Source organism: Aplidium turbinatum, chromosome 15 (assembly GCF_918807975.1).
Source record: "Aplidium turbinatum chromosome 15, kaAplTurb1.1, whole genome shotgun sequence".
NCBI lineage: Eukaryota > Metazoa > Chordata > Ascidiacea > Aplousobranchia > Polyclinidae > Aplidium > Aplidium turbinatum.
This window is the reverse complement of record NC_137486.1, coordinates 19,868,064-19,885,489: the sequence shown is the minus strand read 5'-3', so window position 1 is coordinate 19,885,489 and position 17,426 is coordinate 19,868,064. Positions and strand designations below refer to the sequence as shown.

The 17,426-nt window shown below is 37.2% G+C and overlaps 1 protein-coding gene across 1 annotated transcript; it reads right to left on the bottom strand.

Moving 5' to 3' along the window:
- Window positions 1-3,883: 3,883 nt before the first annotated feature.
- LOC145784290 (uncharacterized) lies at window positions 3,884-16,955 on the bottom strand. Its single transcript, XM_082596081.1, has 7 exons — window positions 16,630-16,955; window positions 15,754-15,909; window positions 13,432-13,571; window positions 12,207-12,431; window positions 6,646-6,831; window positions 5,857-6,075; window positions 3,884-5,286 (listed from the first exon to the last, which is right to left on the bottom strand). Exons 1-7 carry the CDS (start codon window positions 16,923-16,925, stop codon window positions 5,129-5,131), a joined length of 1,380 nt encoding a protein of 459 aa, XP_082452207.1. The 5' UTR covers window positions 16,926-16,955; the 3' UTR covers window positions 3,884-5,128.
- Between the last annotated feature and the right edge of the window lie 471 nt (window positions 16,956-17,426).

The following is a 17,426-nucleotide window of genomic DNA, read 5'->3' as shown; positions in this document are numbered from 1 at the left end:
TTTATTACGTTTTGCTATATTTAAAAAACTGTTTCTTAAAATGCAAAAAACACGATAACAAAACACGGTGAACACAGTCCATTGGAAAATCCAGTGATTTTCAAACATGCATCAATTTGATAAGCACCCACACAGCCTAGCGCAGCAAGAACCTTCTGTACGTTACTCTATCTCAGTGGTTCTTAACCTTTTTTCTATCAAGCCCCCCTTTAATAATGGTCATGTGTCTCGCGCCCCCCTAAATTTTAAATAAGTATCATACCAAAAAAATTGCATTTTTGTCTGTGTTGACACTGCTTCTTAGCGACTAGATTTTTAATGCGAGGTTTAACTCCAGAGAGTGAACAATGTAATATTAAGTAAGGTGATCGAGCATTAACACTTTGCTCCTCAAGGGGAGGCCAGATTTGGCCCCCCCCTCATATTTCCTTTGATTATTTGAAGCACAGTAACGCCATGCACTTGGTTTTTCTTGACTTTTCCTAAAATTGCCAGGCGGATCTGATGATATTAAATTTGATGCTAAAAGTTGTGTAGTTTTCTTGTAAATTCAAGATTTTGGTGAATTTTTGCTATTTCTAGCTCACTTCCAGCAAAGCGTGAAATGGATTACATTGCGATAACAAGCCATAAGCTCATAATTGCTTCGTGCATCGATATGCGCGAGCAGAGAGAAACATCCTCTTGTTTTCCTTTGTTTGGTTTGACCTCAATAATACAAAGCGCGTTATTTCTTATGCCACAAAAGAAAAGCCAGTGATCACAAAGCAGTTAATTAGAAACAATAATAGCAAACGTTTTTTGCGTTATCAGCTCTACAAAGAAGAATAGCAATCCACGATCAAAATAGTAGGCTATGTAGGCCACCAACTATTCAAAACAGTTGTTTCAAGCAGATAATATTCATTGACGAATAAAAAACGTTACAATAAGAAATCTTCTCTTGGGTAAATGCACGAAAACCTGGTTTCGAAATAAACGTTCTATGGAAATGCTCTCATTGACAAAACTTGCAATTGAGGAAATGTATCACCGCAAATGCTTTTGGGAGAGGCCGAAGAAATGGCGTTTTTGCAAACACCAAACAGTAATTGTGAGATACACTCAAAATTATGAGATAGGCTCCATTTAGGCTACACGTAGCAGCTAACTCGATGGCTACATGTCCCTTCCCTGCTTTATGTTGCCTACTTGTTGTTATGTCCTGCATTTTTGTTTCACAGCGCACTGTGTGTTGTTCCAAAGAGCGCAAAATAAAGATGATAATGCCTCATCTACATTACTAAATATTTTGTAATGTAGAAGAGGCATAAAGCTAGGCGTCACATCAGACAAACAACAAATCAGCTTTTTTCATCATTGATTCAACATCTGAATACGTTGCGCCAATGTATAAGAGGTCGGCTATTGTGAAGACCCGCCATTTATAAACGATCCGATTATACCAAAAGTGGGACAAACTAGTGGATCAAAGAATGAATAAACAATGCTGCTGAGAAAACTAAATCTAGGTGACGAACAATACCGATGTCTTCATTTATCTTGGAAAAATGCTGCCTAAACTTATCAACAAAAATACAGTAGATAACGGCAAGGACCCGAAAGCAGAATTTTCTCGACTTTGTCATGAATGTGGTCAGACATCTACAGTAATAATTCCACACATACAATAACGGGCACTCAACGGCTGTAAGATACATAATAATCAACCTGGTTCTGGGCCGTTTGTGTAACAGCTTAGGGGAAGACACTACTAAAAATGATGCACCACACAAATTATTTTCAATGAAAACTGAGTCTAAAAACCGATGTGGATTGTGCTGCACAATGACTTCAAGTTTCGGACAGAAAAGGCACAAAAATATCACGATGAAAATAAAGACCTTGTGGGAAATTTTCGAGAATCATAACACGATGCAAATACCATAAACGCGTAGTTTGCATGCTGCTCTAAGCTGGCCGGCAACCACAAAGGTAGACAATACAGGCAGTTTATAATTCGAACAACGCAATAAACATTATAAATACGTAAACCGACAATTTTCTTTTACAAACGTTTTACGTCTAATGGTAAATTTTCCCCCAACAATTTTTTGTGAAGAGCTTGCAAACCACGGTTTTGTAAAATAATTCATCATTATTATTTTTTACTTCTCAAATATTGTAAAACGTCATCAGCAAAATTACAAAAAAAAATTTTATTACTTCAATGTAGTAGGCCTAAGAATTTTTTATAGATTGTAGCCACGTTGTTTCAACAAAGAAGCCATTTTTTGGCAATACAAAGTTATAGAAAATAATTTGCAATCCTGCAAATGTTTGGAAAGAATCTAGGAAGTCTTCTCACAATCTGATTATGTTTATTGTATCTCTGCAATATTTTTTACGACAAACTTTGAAGCTTCGTCATAATCATTTTTATCTTTGAAGTCAAAAGTTAATTTTTTTTTGGCCAGAAACATAATCGCTGCCTTGCTGATGTTGTCGCCTTTACGCGTATTTTTTGTGTTTCAAACAATGACGACCCAGTCAGCAATCCAGTCCTTTTACATTGATTCAACATTTGTAAACGTTAAATTTATGTAGCTTTGCTGACTGTGGGTATTTCACATTTCCTTTGTTTACGCATGTTGATCAATTCGCTGTTGCATTGTTTCGACGCTGGCGGACTAAAAATGTATTTTCAAATTGATTGACACAATCTTCAATAAAAAGTTTAGCTTCGAACTTAGCTTTGTTGATGTAAATGCTGTATTGTTTGTGGATGTAATTTATGAGTCATGTTTATAAACACTCGTAAGCGAAATGACTTATGATGTGGCCTGCATGATATTTGTGATGCGACTTGACACAAATCCACAATTTCAAAAGCACCTAATTTGAACTTAGAAATTTCAGATAATTTCAACAACATGTTCAATTGTCTTCTCTCTACTAAAAATATTCATACTACGAACTCAATTGTAGACCTAAAATACACAAACGAAGATGTAAACAGCTATTCAAGCAGGCTAAGCTGTTACTTATGAGAAGTTTGGTTCCCTAAAACTAGAAGCTGGCCATGAGTTTGGGAATGCATTAGTTTAGGACAAAAATGTAAGACAACAAACGCAGTTTTGTTTTTTTTCAAATTCGTGTAACAATATTACTCTGATTGTAACTATTTTAGAATCAGTGAGTAGCTTACAATAAGATTTGCTTGCAAGTCGTAAGTAAATCTTTATCAATGCAATGATTCGGCACACCGCACACACACTTCGTGCGTTCGATCGAGCTCTTTGTTATTTAGAACTTTGCATGAAATCGGATTAGCACGGTAATTAAATAGCGGCAAGATAAATCAAAATTGTCGTTTTTGGGTACCTTTGCAAAAATTGAAATATCAAGTTTAACATTTAAAATTTTAAAATAATGACTTTTCAAACTTATAGACAAATGATTTTTTTTCACACCAGTGCAACTTCTGTTGAAATAGCACCAGCGGATAACACGTAACAGCTGATTGAATTTTATCCAAAAACGGCCCCCCCTTGAGCAGTTAACTTCCAAAAAAACGTTGAAAAGCAAAGGGTTGTAAATAAAACTGTAAAAAAGTAATTTGAACTAAAAAGTAAAAATGAAGCAGCGTTGAGAAAATTTGATAAATCTGAAGGAGTTCAGCGCAAAATAGTTTTGTAAAGTTCTGGTCTAACTAATAAAGCAAGAATTACTGAATACAATATAAAATAAGATAAAATACAAAATATGACGAACAGCATAGGTCCTAGGACATTAACGTAGGCTAATTTAAAAAAAATTGAAATTGTTGTAGAGCTCGCGCCCCCCCTGAGAGATGCTTCACGCCCCCCTGGGGGGGCGTGCCCCCCCGGTTAAGAACCACTGCTCTATCTCAATAGTCACCTACCTAGACTACAAAATCCGTCATTTTTGCATTGATCCAACGTCAGCAGACGTTAAATCAATGTAAAGCCGACGGATTTTAATGTTTGGGTTGTTCCACGTTACAAAGGTGTCGTATTGATCCTACTGGCTATTGAAGTGGCACCAACTGGACAAATCCCCTACTTCACGCACCTGGCAGCACTGTACTTGCAACACAACGGAAGACTACGAGTAGAACAATAAAATCAAAACAATAATGAAAGTAGAAGGTTGTGATAAGAATACGGATAGCGTGAAGGTCACACAGAAAGAAAACGTTGGTAATCATCATCATATTCAAGGTAATGTCAATCGGAATTAACACAAGTGACCCCAGTTCAATCGCGCTAATACTTTCTGACCTCAAATTATTACGCTGTGCAACTCGCATGGGGTTTGGTTCAAATTTAACGACGTTGGCTGCATGTAAATATTACGTTTCATTATGTGATAAACGATTGTAACTGTTCATCAATGCAAATGCAGTGTTTCACTGCTCACTTCCTCTAGGGGGGCGGTCTGTTACTGGAACACCAGGTGTCACCCCGGAGCAGATCACTGGAAGCACTCGATGCGATAGAAAAACTGAAAAATATTTTTACTCAGCAGTGATGTTTAAACCTTCATGAAAAGTGCACGGTTCAATGAATACAAACAAAAAATACTGATAGAACCACTGAGTCGTGACGACCACAAAAATCACGTGACATTGAACTACAAAAGCTTTCAAGAAAGCAAGATGGGGGCCTTGACAGTGATACAACCACTTAACAACAGATAGCAATCTAGCGTGGACGTGTGAACTGCTGCAGTGGTCGATGTGCAACAGCTCTTGTACAGCTCATGATTTTTTCCAGCCGATTTCTGTCGTTAGACGTATCGCGTAGTTGTCAAATAATTTTTGGCAAAATTTGTTGATTAGCTTTTTTTCGAAAAATAATCTTAAAAGTGTTGTCAACTAAAAGAACTTTTCCATACACTTTGCGATTAGACAACATCCTTTTGTAGCAGAAAAAGATTAAACTCCATATACACTATAGAGATAATGGACTTCATCAAGTGGTTCGCGTCAGCAGCAACACTCTGCCTACGTCACGACCTCTTGTTGATCTGTCGGAGAGTAGAATTTAATCTAAGGAACAGACAAAATTTGTTCATTGCAATCACAAAATCACGGCAACAAAACTTGTGACGTCACGTCTCCACTTTATGTATCGGTACTGTTCTGTAACAAAGGACTCTCTGACGTGGTGCTGAGAGGGCTGATAGGCTCATCAACGGAAAGTCGTGTGATTGGTTGAGACGTGGAAGCACCACGGTTGATTTGTTGCATTGTGGGTAAAGTACCAGAGCGATTGTCCGAAACTAAACAAGTGAGAAGATCTATTAAATTAAATAGTCATGCATCGTGGAAAAGACGTTGTTCACTATATTTAAAAATAAACTCAACATGAAACTATTAACTTGGAGATAAACCAATGGGTCTGTGAGCAGTGGAGTGGCAGAATATTATAATACAAAAACGAAAGAAGCGTTGGCTCAACAACATTCAGGAAGCTCTGCGACTAGAAGATATGTTTCGGTGGATCCTCAGGACAGGGTGGCATGGAAATACGCCATCAGACAAAGTAGACACTCGTTGGCGTCTAACCCTCGCATTAGGGGGACAAGAGAAGTTAGATCGTTTAGATAGATGGTTCTACTTGCAGTCCAAACGTTTTTTACCGTTTTCAACAACGAAATTTTCTCCACAGAAGATCATCCAGCAACAGTGATCGCAACATCATGTAAGTTAGTGGTTGGTTTTAGTGACATTCAAACAGGAAAATCCGTTCTGATTCAATGTATGCAAACGTTAAATCAATCAAAAAAAAAAAGCAAATGTTTGTACTTGGCCGTGCTCAGGGGAAACCAAGTGAATAAAATTGAACTTACCTGGACCGGGAGAGTCCGTACTTCTCAAAGAGTCCACATGGTAGGACGGAGGTGGATCCACTTGCATGCTTGGTTGCTCCTCAGGAGTTATCGGCTTCAGTGTGCTGTACGGAGGAGGAACATCAGGGAAGACAGCAGGAAGCCCATCTTGATCGAAGAATGAGACACTCTGGTTTTGCGACAGATACCGACTGAAGAAGGATCGGTTGCGCGGGCAATCTGTGAGAGAGGGCAAAGTGAGGTTCGGCGAAATGTGATCAAAAGTGAACGTGCAGTATTCTCATTATTAGAAATAACAGCAAAGTTTCGAGCGAGTAACAACACATTTATGCAAACCAAGGACACAAGTTTGAACTCAAAGTCGTTAAGCTGCAGATTTTGTTAAAAAGTCGATTAAAATATTTTTGGCACTGATAGCCTAACTTGGCTACGTTGTCTATGAAGTGGAAGACGGGTTCGTGTCCGCCATGAAATGACCGACAATTATATAACTTTTGACAGTTATGAAACATTAAGATTCCAGGATAGCCTACTAAACGTGTCTGCTTGATACTATGTGCTGATTACACAGAAGGAACTGGTCAATTGCTTTCACAGTAACTCCACGATCCCTTTCAATCATATGAGGGATTTGTAAAAAAAAAATCATTGTCACTCGTAACAATATGCCTGAAAATCACAAGACTTTCTGAAACGCGGATACAGTTTGACCAATCAATGATGCCATTGAAACCGAATTTATCTGCGCAATGAGTATGTTAGTGCAAAGTTGACACATTGAGTACGAACCTTGTGGGTTTTGGGAGTACCACGACCGTATACCTTCGTCCCTGCTGTCGCTGAGGGCCTCGTTGCGCCGGGAGGCCTGCCGTGCTCGTGACAGGTTACCAGAGAAGTACAAGAGCAGGCTCACAGCGGCAAGTACAGCCATGCAGCTCACGACCAAGCGTTGTGTTGTCGAAAGATCCGTGGTCTCTGCACAAGATACAACATAATGTATGGTTGTCATATTATTATCTTTTTGTCATCAACGTGTAAGGACAAAAACATGGTGCAAGTTACAAGCTGCGATTCATATAAAAGTACACCAAACAACGGGAAAAGATGGCAAAACCTGGAAGGGTTTTAAACGTGTGTAAAAGTTTGTCTAGGTTGTAAGATCTATAGCAGGGCTGCCAAGAAGGCCACAAAGCCCAATATCCAAGCTGTCAGAATGCATAAAAACAAATTGAGCTGACTACGTGAGCCGCGTAACGTCAGGGTCTATGATGCCAGGACAATCGATTAAACATCAACCGGTGCTGCAATCACTGTCTGTTGATCTTGACGTTGCTATCCGCGATGCTAACTTTTCGACAACCGCTAATGAATTAGCCTCTTGAAACGTTGGATAGAAAATTCCTACGCAAGCACAGCTCAGGGCTCTTGAACTTAACAGAGCTGGGTTATTCATATGCAAAATTGCAAATAAACAAGCATTGTATGCCCCACATAGAAAAGATACGTGATTGGCTGATTGTGTTCAACCAGGAACTATACAATGAAATCTAATTTCTTTAAATAAAGTTTCTTCGCCGTCACAGAAAATCAATAGCAATCTAATTCTAATTAGAGTTTTTACATTTCAATGAACAATTGAAATGGCTTCCAAAGTTCTCGGATGAAACAAATTGAAAGTACAGCTTCATATTAAACAATACTGGTGGTAGCACTAGATGACGGTCATAATCTGAGGCAGTCTTAATCAAACCGAAACCTACTAAGGTATAACAAAGTCCAACATCCACTTAAGGTCGCTTCGACGACAACGCTGCGACTATCTAAGACTGTGATGACCAGGGCCATTTAAAGTCATTAAAGTCATATTTTTTTCTATGCATCAGTAAGTCGTGAAATCAATTTTAACGCAAAAACCGCATCCCTATGAGGAATATTAAGAAAGTTATGAAGTCATATAAAGTCATATATTCCTGGTTAGGTCATAAATCAGCTTTTTAAGTTATATAGTCATATTTTTGAGTTATAAAGTCATTCATACCGTTGTATACTTTAAATAAAAAATACCAATTTAAGCGATGAAGCAATTAAGCACTAAGAAAGTAAGGCAATTTCTGATTGAACGAAGGCAAACTGTAGGATTTGCCTACATAACACTTACAGTCACAGACCTATATTTTATGAGGTCACACATTGAGGTCAACTTAATACTCAAAATAGAAAGTTGTACGTACACCATCAAAGAGGCCCATGCTGATCTAATTGCCCTTGATTTCGGAAAAGATCCGCTTGAGCTCAAAAATTACATTAAGAAGCGATTGGACAAAAACGATGTGAAACAAATTATGGAGCTACAAAGACAAGACATTTCACCAGTGCTTTATGCAAAACTGCAGAAGTGTCAACCCACATCAGTGTCTGTGGAGCGCTCATTTTTCTTATTAAAGTCGAAAGACTCTAACATTCCACACTACATGAAACTGTACTACAACAGTGGTTTAAAATAAAAATGGATGTGTATTGCTGTTATGTTGCGTATGTTTTACTCTTTAGTTAAAAATAAACGATTTTCACATAAAGTCATATAAAGTCATATTTACCAAAAAATAAAGTCATATTATTGATGTTTTAAGGTCATATAAAAATGGCCCTAGTGATGACCCACCAACAAATCAGTCGTTTTTTACATTTCAACGTCTGCAGACGTTGAATCAATGTAGATAATGACTGATTTGCTGTCTGGGGACCAGCACGAGTTACGGCTTTTAAATGTAAAAATGGCAAAGTGAACAGTGGACATATTCCAAACGAAAGTGCAAGACTGTACCTGCCCCACAGCCTGTGTTTTTTTTTCGGTCATTTGTCGGCCATTGACAGATTTTTTAGCAAAATGTCCGAAAAAAAATAGTCAATTCCGTCAAAATGTCCAAAATAATATGTAGTCAACGCGCGCAAATCGATTTCACTGATTGCAAAGAAGCTTCTTGCCCCACTCTACGATTTTTTATCAATCGGAAATACAAGACGTAGACTTAGTGTTTGAACGTTGATCCAATGTCTTATTATATGTGATAACGCAAATACAGAAGTAACATTTCTCAAACGTGATAGAGATTGATCGGTCCGTCCTATCAATCGGGATATTTTCTCAGCATGTTGCATAATTATATTATTAATTTTTGAGCTGGTGGTCAACCCTTTCGAAATGTTATTGACCAGACCTTGATAAACAATGACGTATCCCTTTGTACGTTGATCCAATGTCTCATTGCTTGTGATAAACGCAAACATGAAAGTAACAATCTCAAAGACTTCAACCTTCTAAAAATGCCACTGTGTTTTCAAATCTTTTCTTCGAGTCGTGGAAAAGATTGATCTGTCAGTCGGGAAGTTATCCCAGCAATAGCATGTTGCATAATGTTGTTAACTTTTGAGCTGGTGATAACCTCTGTGAAATGTTTGACTCCACATCGATGGAGAGTGATTTTGTGTGATGGTTTTTGCAACGTCGTACTCCACTCCAATAAAAATTTGAAGTAATGTGTAATTGCGAACCAGGTGACAATTGGCGGAAAGTTTTAACAATAGCTGCGAAGCGTGACATAGATTGGCCAAGTTTGGCAGCTAATTGCTAATGCTTTGCTGACTTTTAATGAAGAGATCGCAACCGCAGAACGTGGATTCAGTTTGCTTTCTCGGTTGCGAACTCCAGCAAGAAATCGCTTGCGTTGTTCAACTGCAGATAAACTTATGCGTTTGAGGTTAAATGCTGCATCATACAAAACATTCAATTATGACGTGGCATACGCGCACTGGCACGGCAACGCGAAGCGAGCACGCTACAACGTGAGTGGTGAAATTGTAGACGAGTTAAAATCACTTTGTAAATTATGCGAACCATTAGAGCGTAACGTGTTTTTTTATTTGGTCATTCTTACTTGTTTTTATTCCTTTCCGTTGTGCAATAAAAGATGTCTGCGGTCGGGTGTTGCAAGGTTGAGTTTCGCTGATGAACGTTGAAGAAACGTTTGTCTGTTCTAACTTTTCTCAGATATGACACGACAACGTTTCTCAGCGAAACTTCGTGTTGTAGCTGGTCAGGAAGTGCAAATTTTGGTTTGTATCAGCTACTTGAAAGGAAATATTTTCATCAGAAAAAATGACCTAAATAAATAAAAAATGACCGAATTTTTTCAAGTCATTTCGGACAAATGACCGAAAAGTCTCAGCGAAAAAAAAACCCAAAGCTGAACCAACAATTCTGAAACAACGTGCGCCAAACCAAAAAGCGAAGTGGGAAATCAATGCATGACCGCCAAAGGTGATGGTTAAGAGAAACAGTGAAACTTTAAGCAGTAGTCAAAAAATACTCCAGGCAACTTCCCATGAAACGTTACACAAAAGACAATGACATCATTGTGGCAAGGCACAATGAGACCGACATACGTCGTCTGCGAAGTACAGTGTTATACTATCTTATATACGTACAGTGTTATACTAATATGCAGACAGTAGTTTACTATCAAGCTTTGTTGTAGTTTGTAGCAAGCTTTTCAACCCGAGGTGTTCTGGTCATACAATGACAGGATTGCGATGGAAAGAATGGCAAGAAGCAAGTAAACAGCGCAGACAACACGTCATTCCAGATAGCAAATCAATCGTTTTTACATTGATTCAACGTCTGTAGACGTAAAAAATAATGTAAATATAAAACGACTGATTTGTTGTCTGAGATTGCAAGCCAACTACATGAAGACGACACCGAATAAGGATCGTGCGGACAGCAAACAGTCAATGTTCCTATCGTGAAGGCTGAAGGTGCTTGGGAATTCCATACAACCAAGCATCAACAATAATTCTTAGGCGATAAGGTCGCTTAAACGTCACCTCCTTTGAAATGCACAAGGGATAGTTGATGAATGAATACTTTGTGACCTTGTTTCGATCAAGCGCCAGCTGCCAACTATTTGGAACGAAATTTATTTGAGCCAAATGCAATTTTTGAAACATTTTTGTAATACTTTTCTTTCCCACACCCTTAATTTCCAATGATTAGTAAATTTTTGAATAAAATATTAAATAAAATATCAACGCAAGCCTTCGTACTTTGATTATTGTGGCGCATTTTAGATTTTCGTCAATAAGTTTGCCAAAGCGCAATACGAAATGAAATTGATTGCACTTCGAAACAAAACCAACAGTAATAAAAAATCAGACTCTTCAAAAAGTGTTGCCAACATAACGTAATAAAATATCCTATCCAGTAAATAACGCCCCGATAGCTCAATTGGTTAGCGCGTCACTTCTGAAACGAAGAAGCTTCAAGATCAAGCGGCGCTGGTTCGACTCTCGGGGTGTGCGCTTGAGCAACGCACGTTAAGGACTGCTCTCCATTCAGCGGCATCTAATGGATGGAATAGTTCCCCGGCAACAAGACTTCAACAATTGGAAACTTCACTCTGTCAATCTCGGTGACCGGGCCTGCGTCATTGATTCAAAGCCTCTACATTCTACAAGGATGCGAAACTACCAGGATTAAGCTCTGCAAGAAGCTTTCCCAGTCCGAGGATAAAAATTCAATCAATCAATCTAGTAGGCTACTCGTACTCCGCCACTGCAATATGGCAGACAGATTGGTTCTTTAATAAAAAAAAAAACGGAAACCCTTACAGCCAAAACTGTCACAGAATGTCAAATAGTTTAACACGACGATCACACAATGTATAACAGCGACCTCTGTCAAATCTCACAAGATGTAAATCATCCTGAAGCTAAACAATCTGTATTTTACGGTCAAGAACGTCTGCTGTGGTAAAAACAACAATATTGCAATATTTCTTATTTATTACCAATGTCTTAATAAATCGATACAAATCGTTCGTTGCAAGCCATCAGTCAGCTAAGGTTAATCTTTTACATGAATGCATCACATAATGACCTAGATAGCAAAATCTGTCATTTTTACATTGATTCAACGTCTCCAGACGTATGTATGGATAATGGTAATAGAGGATGGTAATGTAAAAATGACGGATTTTTCTTTCTGGGTTGGCTTGCTTTTGTCATTAGAAGGTTACCCTTTAACTTGCCCAGTAGCTGGAAATCACCAATGTGTATATCACTACATGATCAGATACAGCCTCAAGCATAACTATAAGAAATTTGAAGTCTCATCACGCCTGCAACAAACTAAGAACGTATTTTTCCACTTTTTCATCCTACTGTATATAGTCAGCTGCCTAGGTCGTACACGGGGAACCGTAACCCAACGTGCCTTTCAGTATCAATCATCTCACAGTAAAACTCGTATTATTTCAATACAGCCCAAATTAAAACCTTAAGATATCACTCACCACCATCGGGAGGTGGTGGCAACATATGGCACCGGCAGCAGATGTCATCGAACGGCTGCTTGCACAGACTGAGAAGGCTCGGGTCGCACGAAGCGGAGTAGCAATAATGCGGGTTGCTGTTGTTGCCACAAATGCATTTCTTGCAACTATCTTGCACGTCATAGGGCGTGTACTCCTCCCCAGGGTCATAGAACTGTCCATCAAAACCGAGGCACTGTTGCTGACCTACAAACGAAACAACAATGGACAAATCAATATAACTGCATTCTGCATTGTATCATAATATTGTATAAAAAAATGTATAATATACATGTCAGAAAAATTATAACTGACATAAAAAAGTCCTAAGCATTGAAATAAGCGGCAGTCCTATGAATAACCAGTGAAGCCCCGATTCACATAAGTATAGAGTCACATTTATAAGTATAAAGTCACAAATGGTGAAGTAAAATTTCCTTTTCAGAGAAAGCAAGTACAACTTCTCATAAAAAGACAATGCTATACTACACCAAGTTTATGGTAGTATGTACTGATAAACAAAAAAATAGTGAAAGGCAGAAAAACGGTAATATCACAAGGCCACTTAACAATAGCAGGCCTACACTGCTGTCTGGATCCTCTCTGAAGAATACACTACTGATAGAATATCAATATTGAAGTAGCATTGGTCTAAACACAAAATAGTTTTCCTCTATAGCACCTACCTAGATCTTTCATTTTACCTTTTTGGAAATTCAAATACTGCAACCTTGTCTTTTGTAAAGGCAGAATATTTATTTTCTAACAAAAATTACATTCAGGAAGTGAAGTAACCTTTTTAAACATACCACAATGAAGGAAGTGCGTGTATAAAAGTCCCTATGTCAATTGTTGCAAAAATGCCCCATTCAGTGCGTCTGCATTGAAATAAGAAAATACAAGAAGGTCTTTCAATTTTTATCAGTGTTCTTCTGAAGCATGCATATCTATTGCCTCAGAAGGCTACCTAGTCTATATATTATATATATACATAAGGTTTTAAAACCACTGTTGAATATGACATAACTATGCTTGCTGCAGCTTGTGTACATTTTAAATTTTTATAGCACTCATTAAGTCACTGTCATATGCTTATCGAACTGACACTAAGGTGAATAATGGGCTAGTGGTGTGACATTTGTAAAGCGAAGGTTGCACAATAACATGGCCAGGAAACAAAACAAAAGCTTTAACATCATATTGATACCTGAGTGAATACACCGAGTTTCATCTGAACCATCAGAACAATGCACGCTTTTATCACAATAGTATCTTTGTGAAATACAACTCCAATTATCACAAACAAATTTGTCCAATCCACATCCAAGCAACTTTTGAACTTTTCGTCTAAGACATAAATTTAGATTAGCTAAAAATGTTTAATACAATGTCTGGTTTATAAATAACTCTGAATGAGTATGAATATGGCATTGAAAAGTAATGGAAAGTATGTTACAAGAAAACCGAACACACTTCCACAAGATACAATTAGAGCTCGACCGATAGATCGGTCAGCCGATAAGTATCGGCCGATATCAGGTGTAGCCGATATATTGTATCGGCTATTTTTGGCCGATAAACATCGGCCAGCAAAAGCACACTGAAAACCAGCCATACATGCCTTTAGAAGAAACGCAAGTTGCTCAAACGTGCTTGCATAGCACAAACAATTGTTGCGAGAATATAATTTCCCGCCCATTCTAGTGCGTGCATCTAGAAAATGTTAATACTGTAGCCTATCCCTTAGTTTCCATTCAAGCAGAAAAACGTTCGAGATTTACGTTGCTTCAACGATTGATGACATTGATGAATCAGTGTAACAAAGGTGAATTTTTCGCTAAGAATCGATGGGAGTACTGCCTGGGGTGTACTTCTACGCTAAAAACGCGCAACTTATTTCAAGTCTTACGTCACAATGTCTTAATGATCTCCGAGTGATATTGATAAGGCAAGATTCGTTACAAAATTACATTATACAAGTAGGCTATCACAGCAAGATGCAGCAAAATTTGTCAAGTTTTGGTATTACAGTAACAAAGAAAAAGCCCAAGAAAAATTAACTTTTGCTCACATGACATGCAAAAATACACCCAAAAATAAAAACCTAGTGAAACTTTGCACATAAGAAAATAGTAGCGTCATTGTAGAAGTTTTCTGATTCGTGCCCAGAGCATTGTGGCGCAAGAAGACACACGACCTCGTTCGATGGAAGTTAATCAGCTATGTGGCGTATTAAGCAGGTACACGGCGCTTTGACTCTTCAAGCGCACGTCGTTGAAATTTTAAAAAGCCCTCTACTTTGAATATTGAATTGAAAACAAAACAATATTGCATTTGGTTGTTTCTTTTTTGTTTAGTATTTTTTGTGATTAGTGTTAAGAATAATTTTTCCATTACAGCAACCAATGCATAAACTTTCTTGGACTGGTTTGTTGCTTAATAACTTTGTTAATAACAAATTTTTCGTAGTTGATATATATCGGCCGATATATATCGGTATCGGCCTAAAAATTTCATAAATATTGGTATCGGCCTGAAAAAGTGATATCGGTCGAGCTCTAGATACAATACAGTATATATACATCATTTCCAACATTAACTTCTTCTTGGACGAATACCAAAATAAACTACACTTTTGCAATTTTTTCCTCTTGATGCATGTATGTATAATATATATTTGGTGGTTGATTTCAAACACAACAACAAAACTGTAGGTCCATAGACTGTCCTGGTGGTTTTCAGTGTGTACATATATACTGTTTATGCATACAAACAGGTGTTCAGCCACTTGAGAACGGCAGCTATCTATATTATGCTTAGCCTGCCGGACAGGATTAATTTCGGAGATAAGTTTCATTTTTACTGTAATTTTGTTTCTGAATGGTTTTTGAGTTTGGTGGTTTCCCCAGTGCACAACATAATAATAATGTTGCCATTTGCCAATATAAAATAATAAATTTCTAAAAGTTTTGCATATATAAACGGCATCCATATTTTTGTCAACAGTTAAAATGCAAAACGTCATCTGCCTTATTGCAAAAACTTTTTTGCGCGTGTATATACAGTTATACACGTCATCTGTCCACAAGTGGTTAAAAACAAAACTAACGACAGAACAAGGAGGTTTCAGTTTATTTTTTAAATAAGGACAGTAAACTCAAATCAATTTTCATTCAAATTCACAGTTACATTAAATCCACATAGAAGTTCTTCACTGTTTTTGTGCTAGATGAATTTAGTGATTTTCTATTATTATTTTCAACTTTGTTTGTAAAGCAATAAGAAAAAACGCATGTATACTGTTTTAACATCGAATTCTCATTCAAATTCTTGGTAGGTGAAAGCAAATTTCAACTTAATACTCAGGTAGTGGAAAGATTAATCACACAATCATTAAAAAATACTGAGTAGAAGATATAGTGAATGGAGAATTTGCAATGGCAAAGCACAATCACTCAAAAATTGTATTAAGAAATATATATGTATTACAAAATTATTTTATTGCACACTATTACAACATGTTACTCACCTATAATTTTTCAACAGCAGTTTCTTACTGCTGGTGGGCACTCGATTTGAAACGCTCAGCAAAAGTGTGGAAGAATAAGTTGAACTTGGATATGACAAAGGATATATGGAGCAAAAGTTTAAGACGTAGTAATTCATCACATAACATTCATGTCCACTGAAAATCATTAGATTTGCTTTATTAAAATAGAAAATATGAAGTCATCAGGGAGAAACTGGCTCAATTGGGTGCAGAGGATGTGTACATTGTACAATTATATATATACAGTACCGTAATATGATTGTGACAAAATCTTTGCCACGTTCTGCCTGTTATGAAACTGATCTGCTACAATAGCTGTTAAAAAAAACTATTGGGCTTAAAAACAAACAGATTACTGCAGTACACAAGTATGGTTAACTTCCTGATCAATGCTGATACAGTTAAGAAAAACAAAAGGCTTGTTGTATGAATGATATCATATGGCACACAACAGTTTATGGTATATTTTTTTTAAATATTATTGTCATGCTTGTGTTATTGATATGACAAATATACTGATGCTTAATATCTCAGTTTTGCACCAAGCCAATTACATTAAAACTCCCATTTTTCTAAATCAAGTATATAATATTATTTTGTATCTGGCAAGGGCAATTGAACAGCATGCTATGAGAACAATTCTTTATTAAAATCAGGGGGTGGAATATGTACCCACCTGACAGGAACCAATGTCTTCAAAATCATACCTAGGTGGATGTTTTGAAACAAATTAGTCGGACAAGTATTCAAGTAACCAAATATGACACTAGGCTGAGGTAGACTAATGCGAAAAAAACTCTAGCATTCATATTGTAACACATAATAAAACACATCATAAAATAAGAAAAATCATACCTATTCCAATAAACCATATCACAAGGTCCTTCCCAATAGTTGCAACACACTTCTTGGCATTTCTCTAACGAAGGCGTTCTGAGTTTGTGGACCACTGAACGAGCTCTTGCTTGCAAAATACAAGACAGATCCAGCTGGAACCGCTTGATTGATAACATCTTACAAGTGTTATTCACATAGACTGATTCCATTTTATTTTCAGTAGAATTTTGAATGAAGCCTTCACAAGTGACAATGTTTATAATTAAAAACAGCAGGATATATGCTAAATGCCACATCTTGCAGCTGTTTATCATTCACTGAGGAGTCATAAATCATTAAACAAACATCCTGAATAATAAAAACTGCTTAGTTTATCCCCTAGTCAGAATTTAACCAAGTTTCTCTACAAAAACATTACCATGTACCTTATCACTGTCACACAGTGCTTCCACTTTGAAGGATTTTATCCCGAAATCGGGATTTTTCAACGTTTCGAAGGATAAAAAAAGGAAATGAAGATAAGAGGGATTTTTTAAGGATTTTTAACAATTTTACAAGGAAATTTTGTCTTAAAAAGGGAATTGTTGTTTTTAGCAATTTTAAAGAAAATTTTATTAATATTATTTTTTAAAAGTTCTAAAAACGACTAGAATAACGATGATCAGCTGGTTTCCGTCGTCACTCGCCATCCGGAACCCCCTCAGCCCCTCTCACTCTCTTTCCCATTCTCACCTTTCTGTCGCTTGATTTCTATTTTCGCCATTTTGGGAATTGGACCTGAGTGCAGTGAGTGAGTTAACTGTTCTAAATTCTTT

Excerpts from the sequence above, each read along its gene's own strand:
- LOC145784290 (XM_082596081.1), bottom strand. The coding sequence starts at position 16,925 with ATGATAAACAGCTGCAAGATGTGGCATTTAGCATATATCCTGCTGTTT. Across the intron at positions 15,910-16,629 it reads GATATGGTTTATTGGAATAG|TGGACATGAATGTTATGTGA; the intron begins GTATGATTTTTC and ends AATGATTTTCAG. Across the intron at positions 6,832-12,206 it reads GCCACCACCTCCCGATGGTG|AGACCACGGATCTTTCGACA; the intron begins GTGAGTGATATC and ends TATCTTGTGCAG.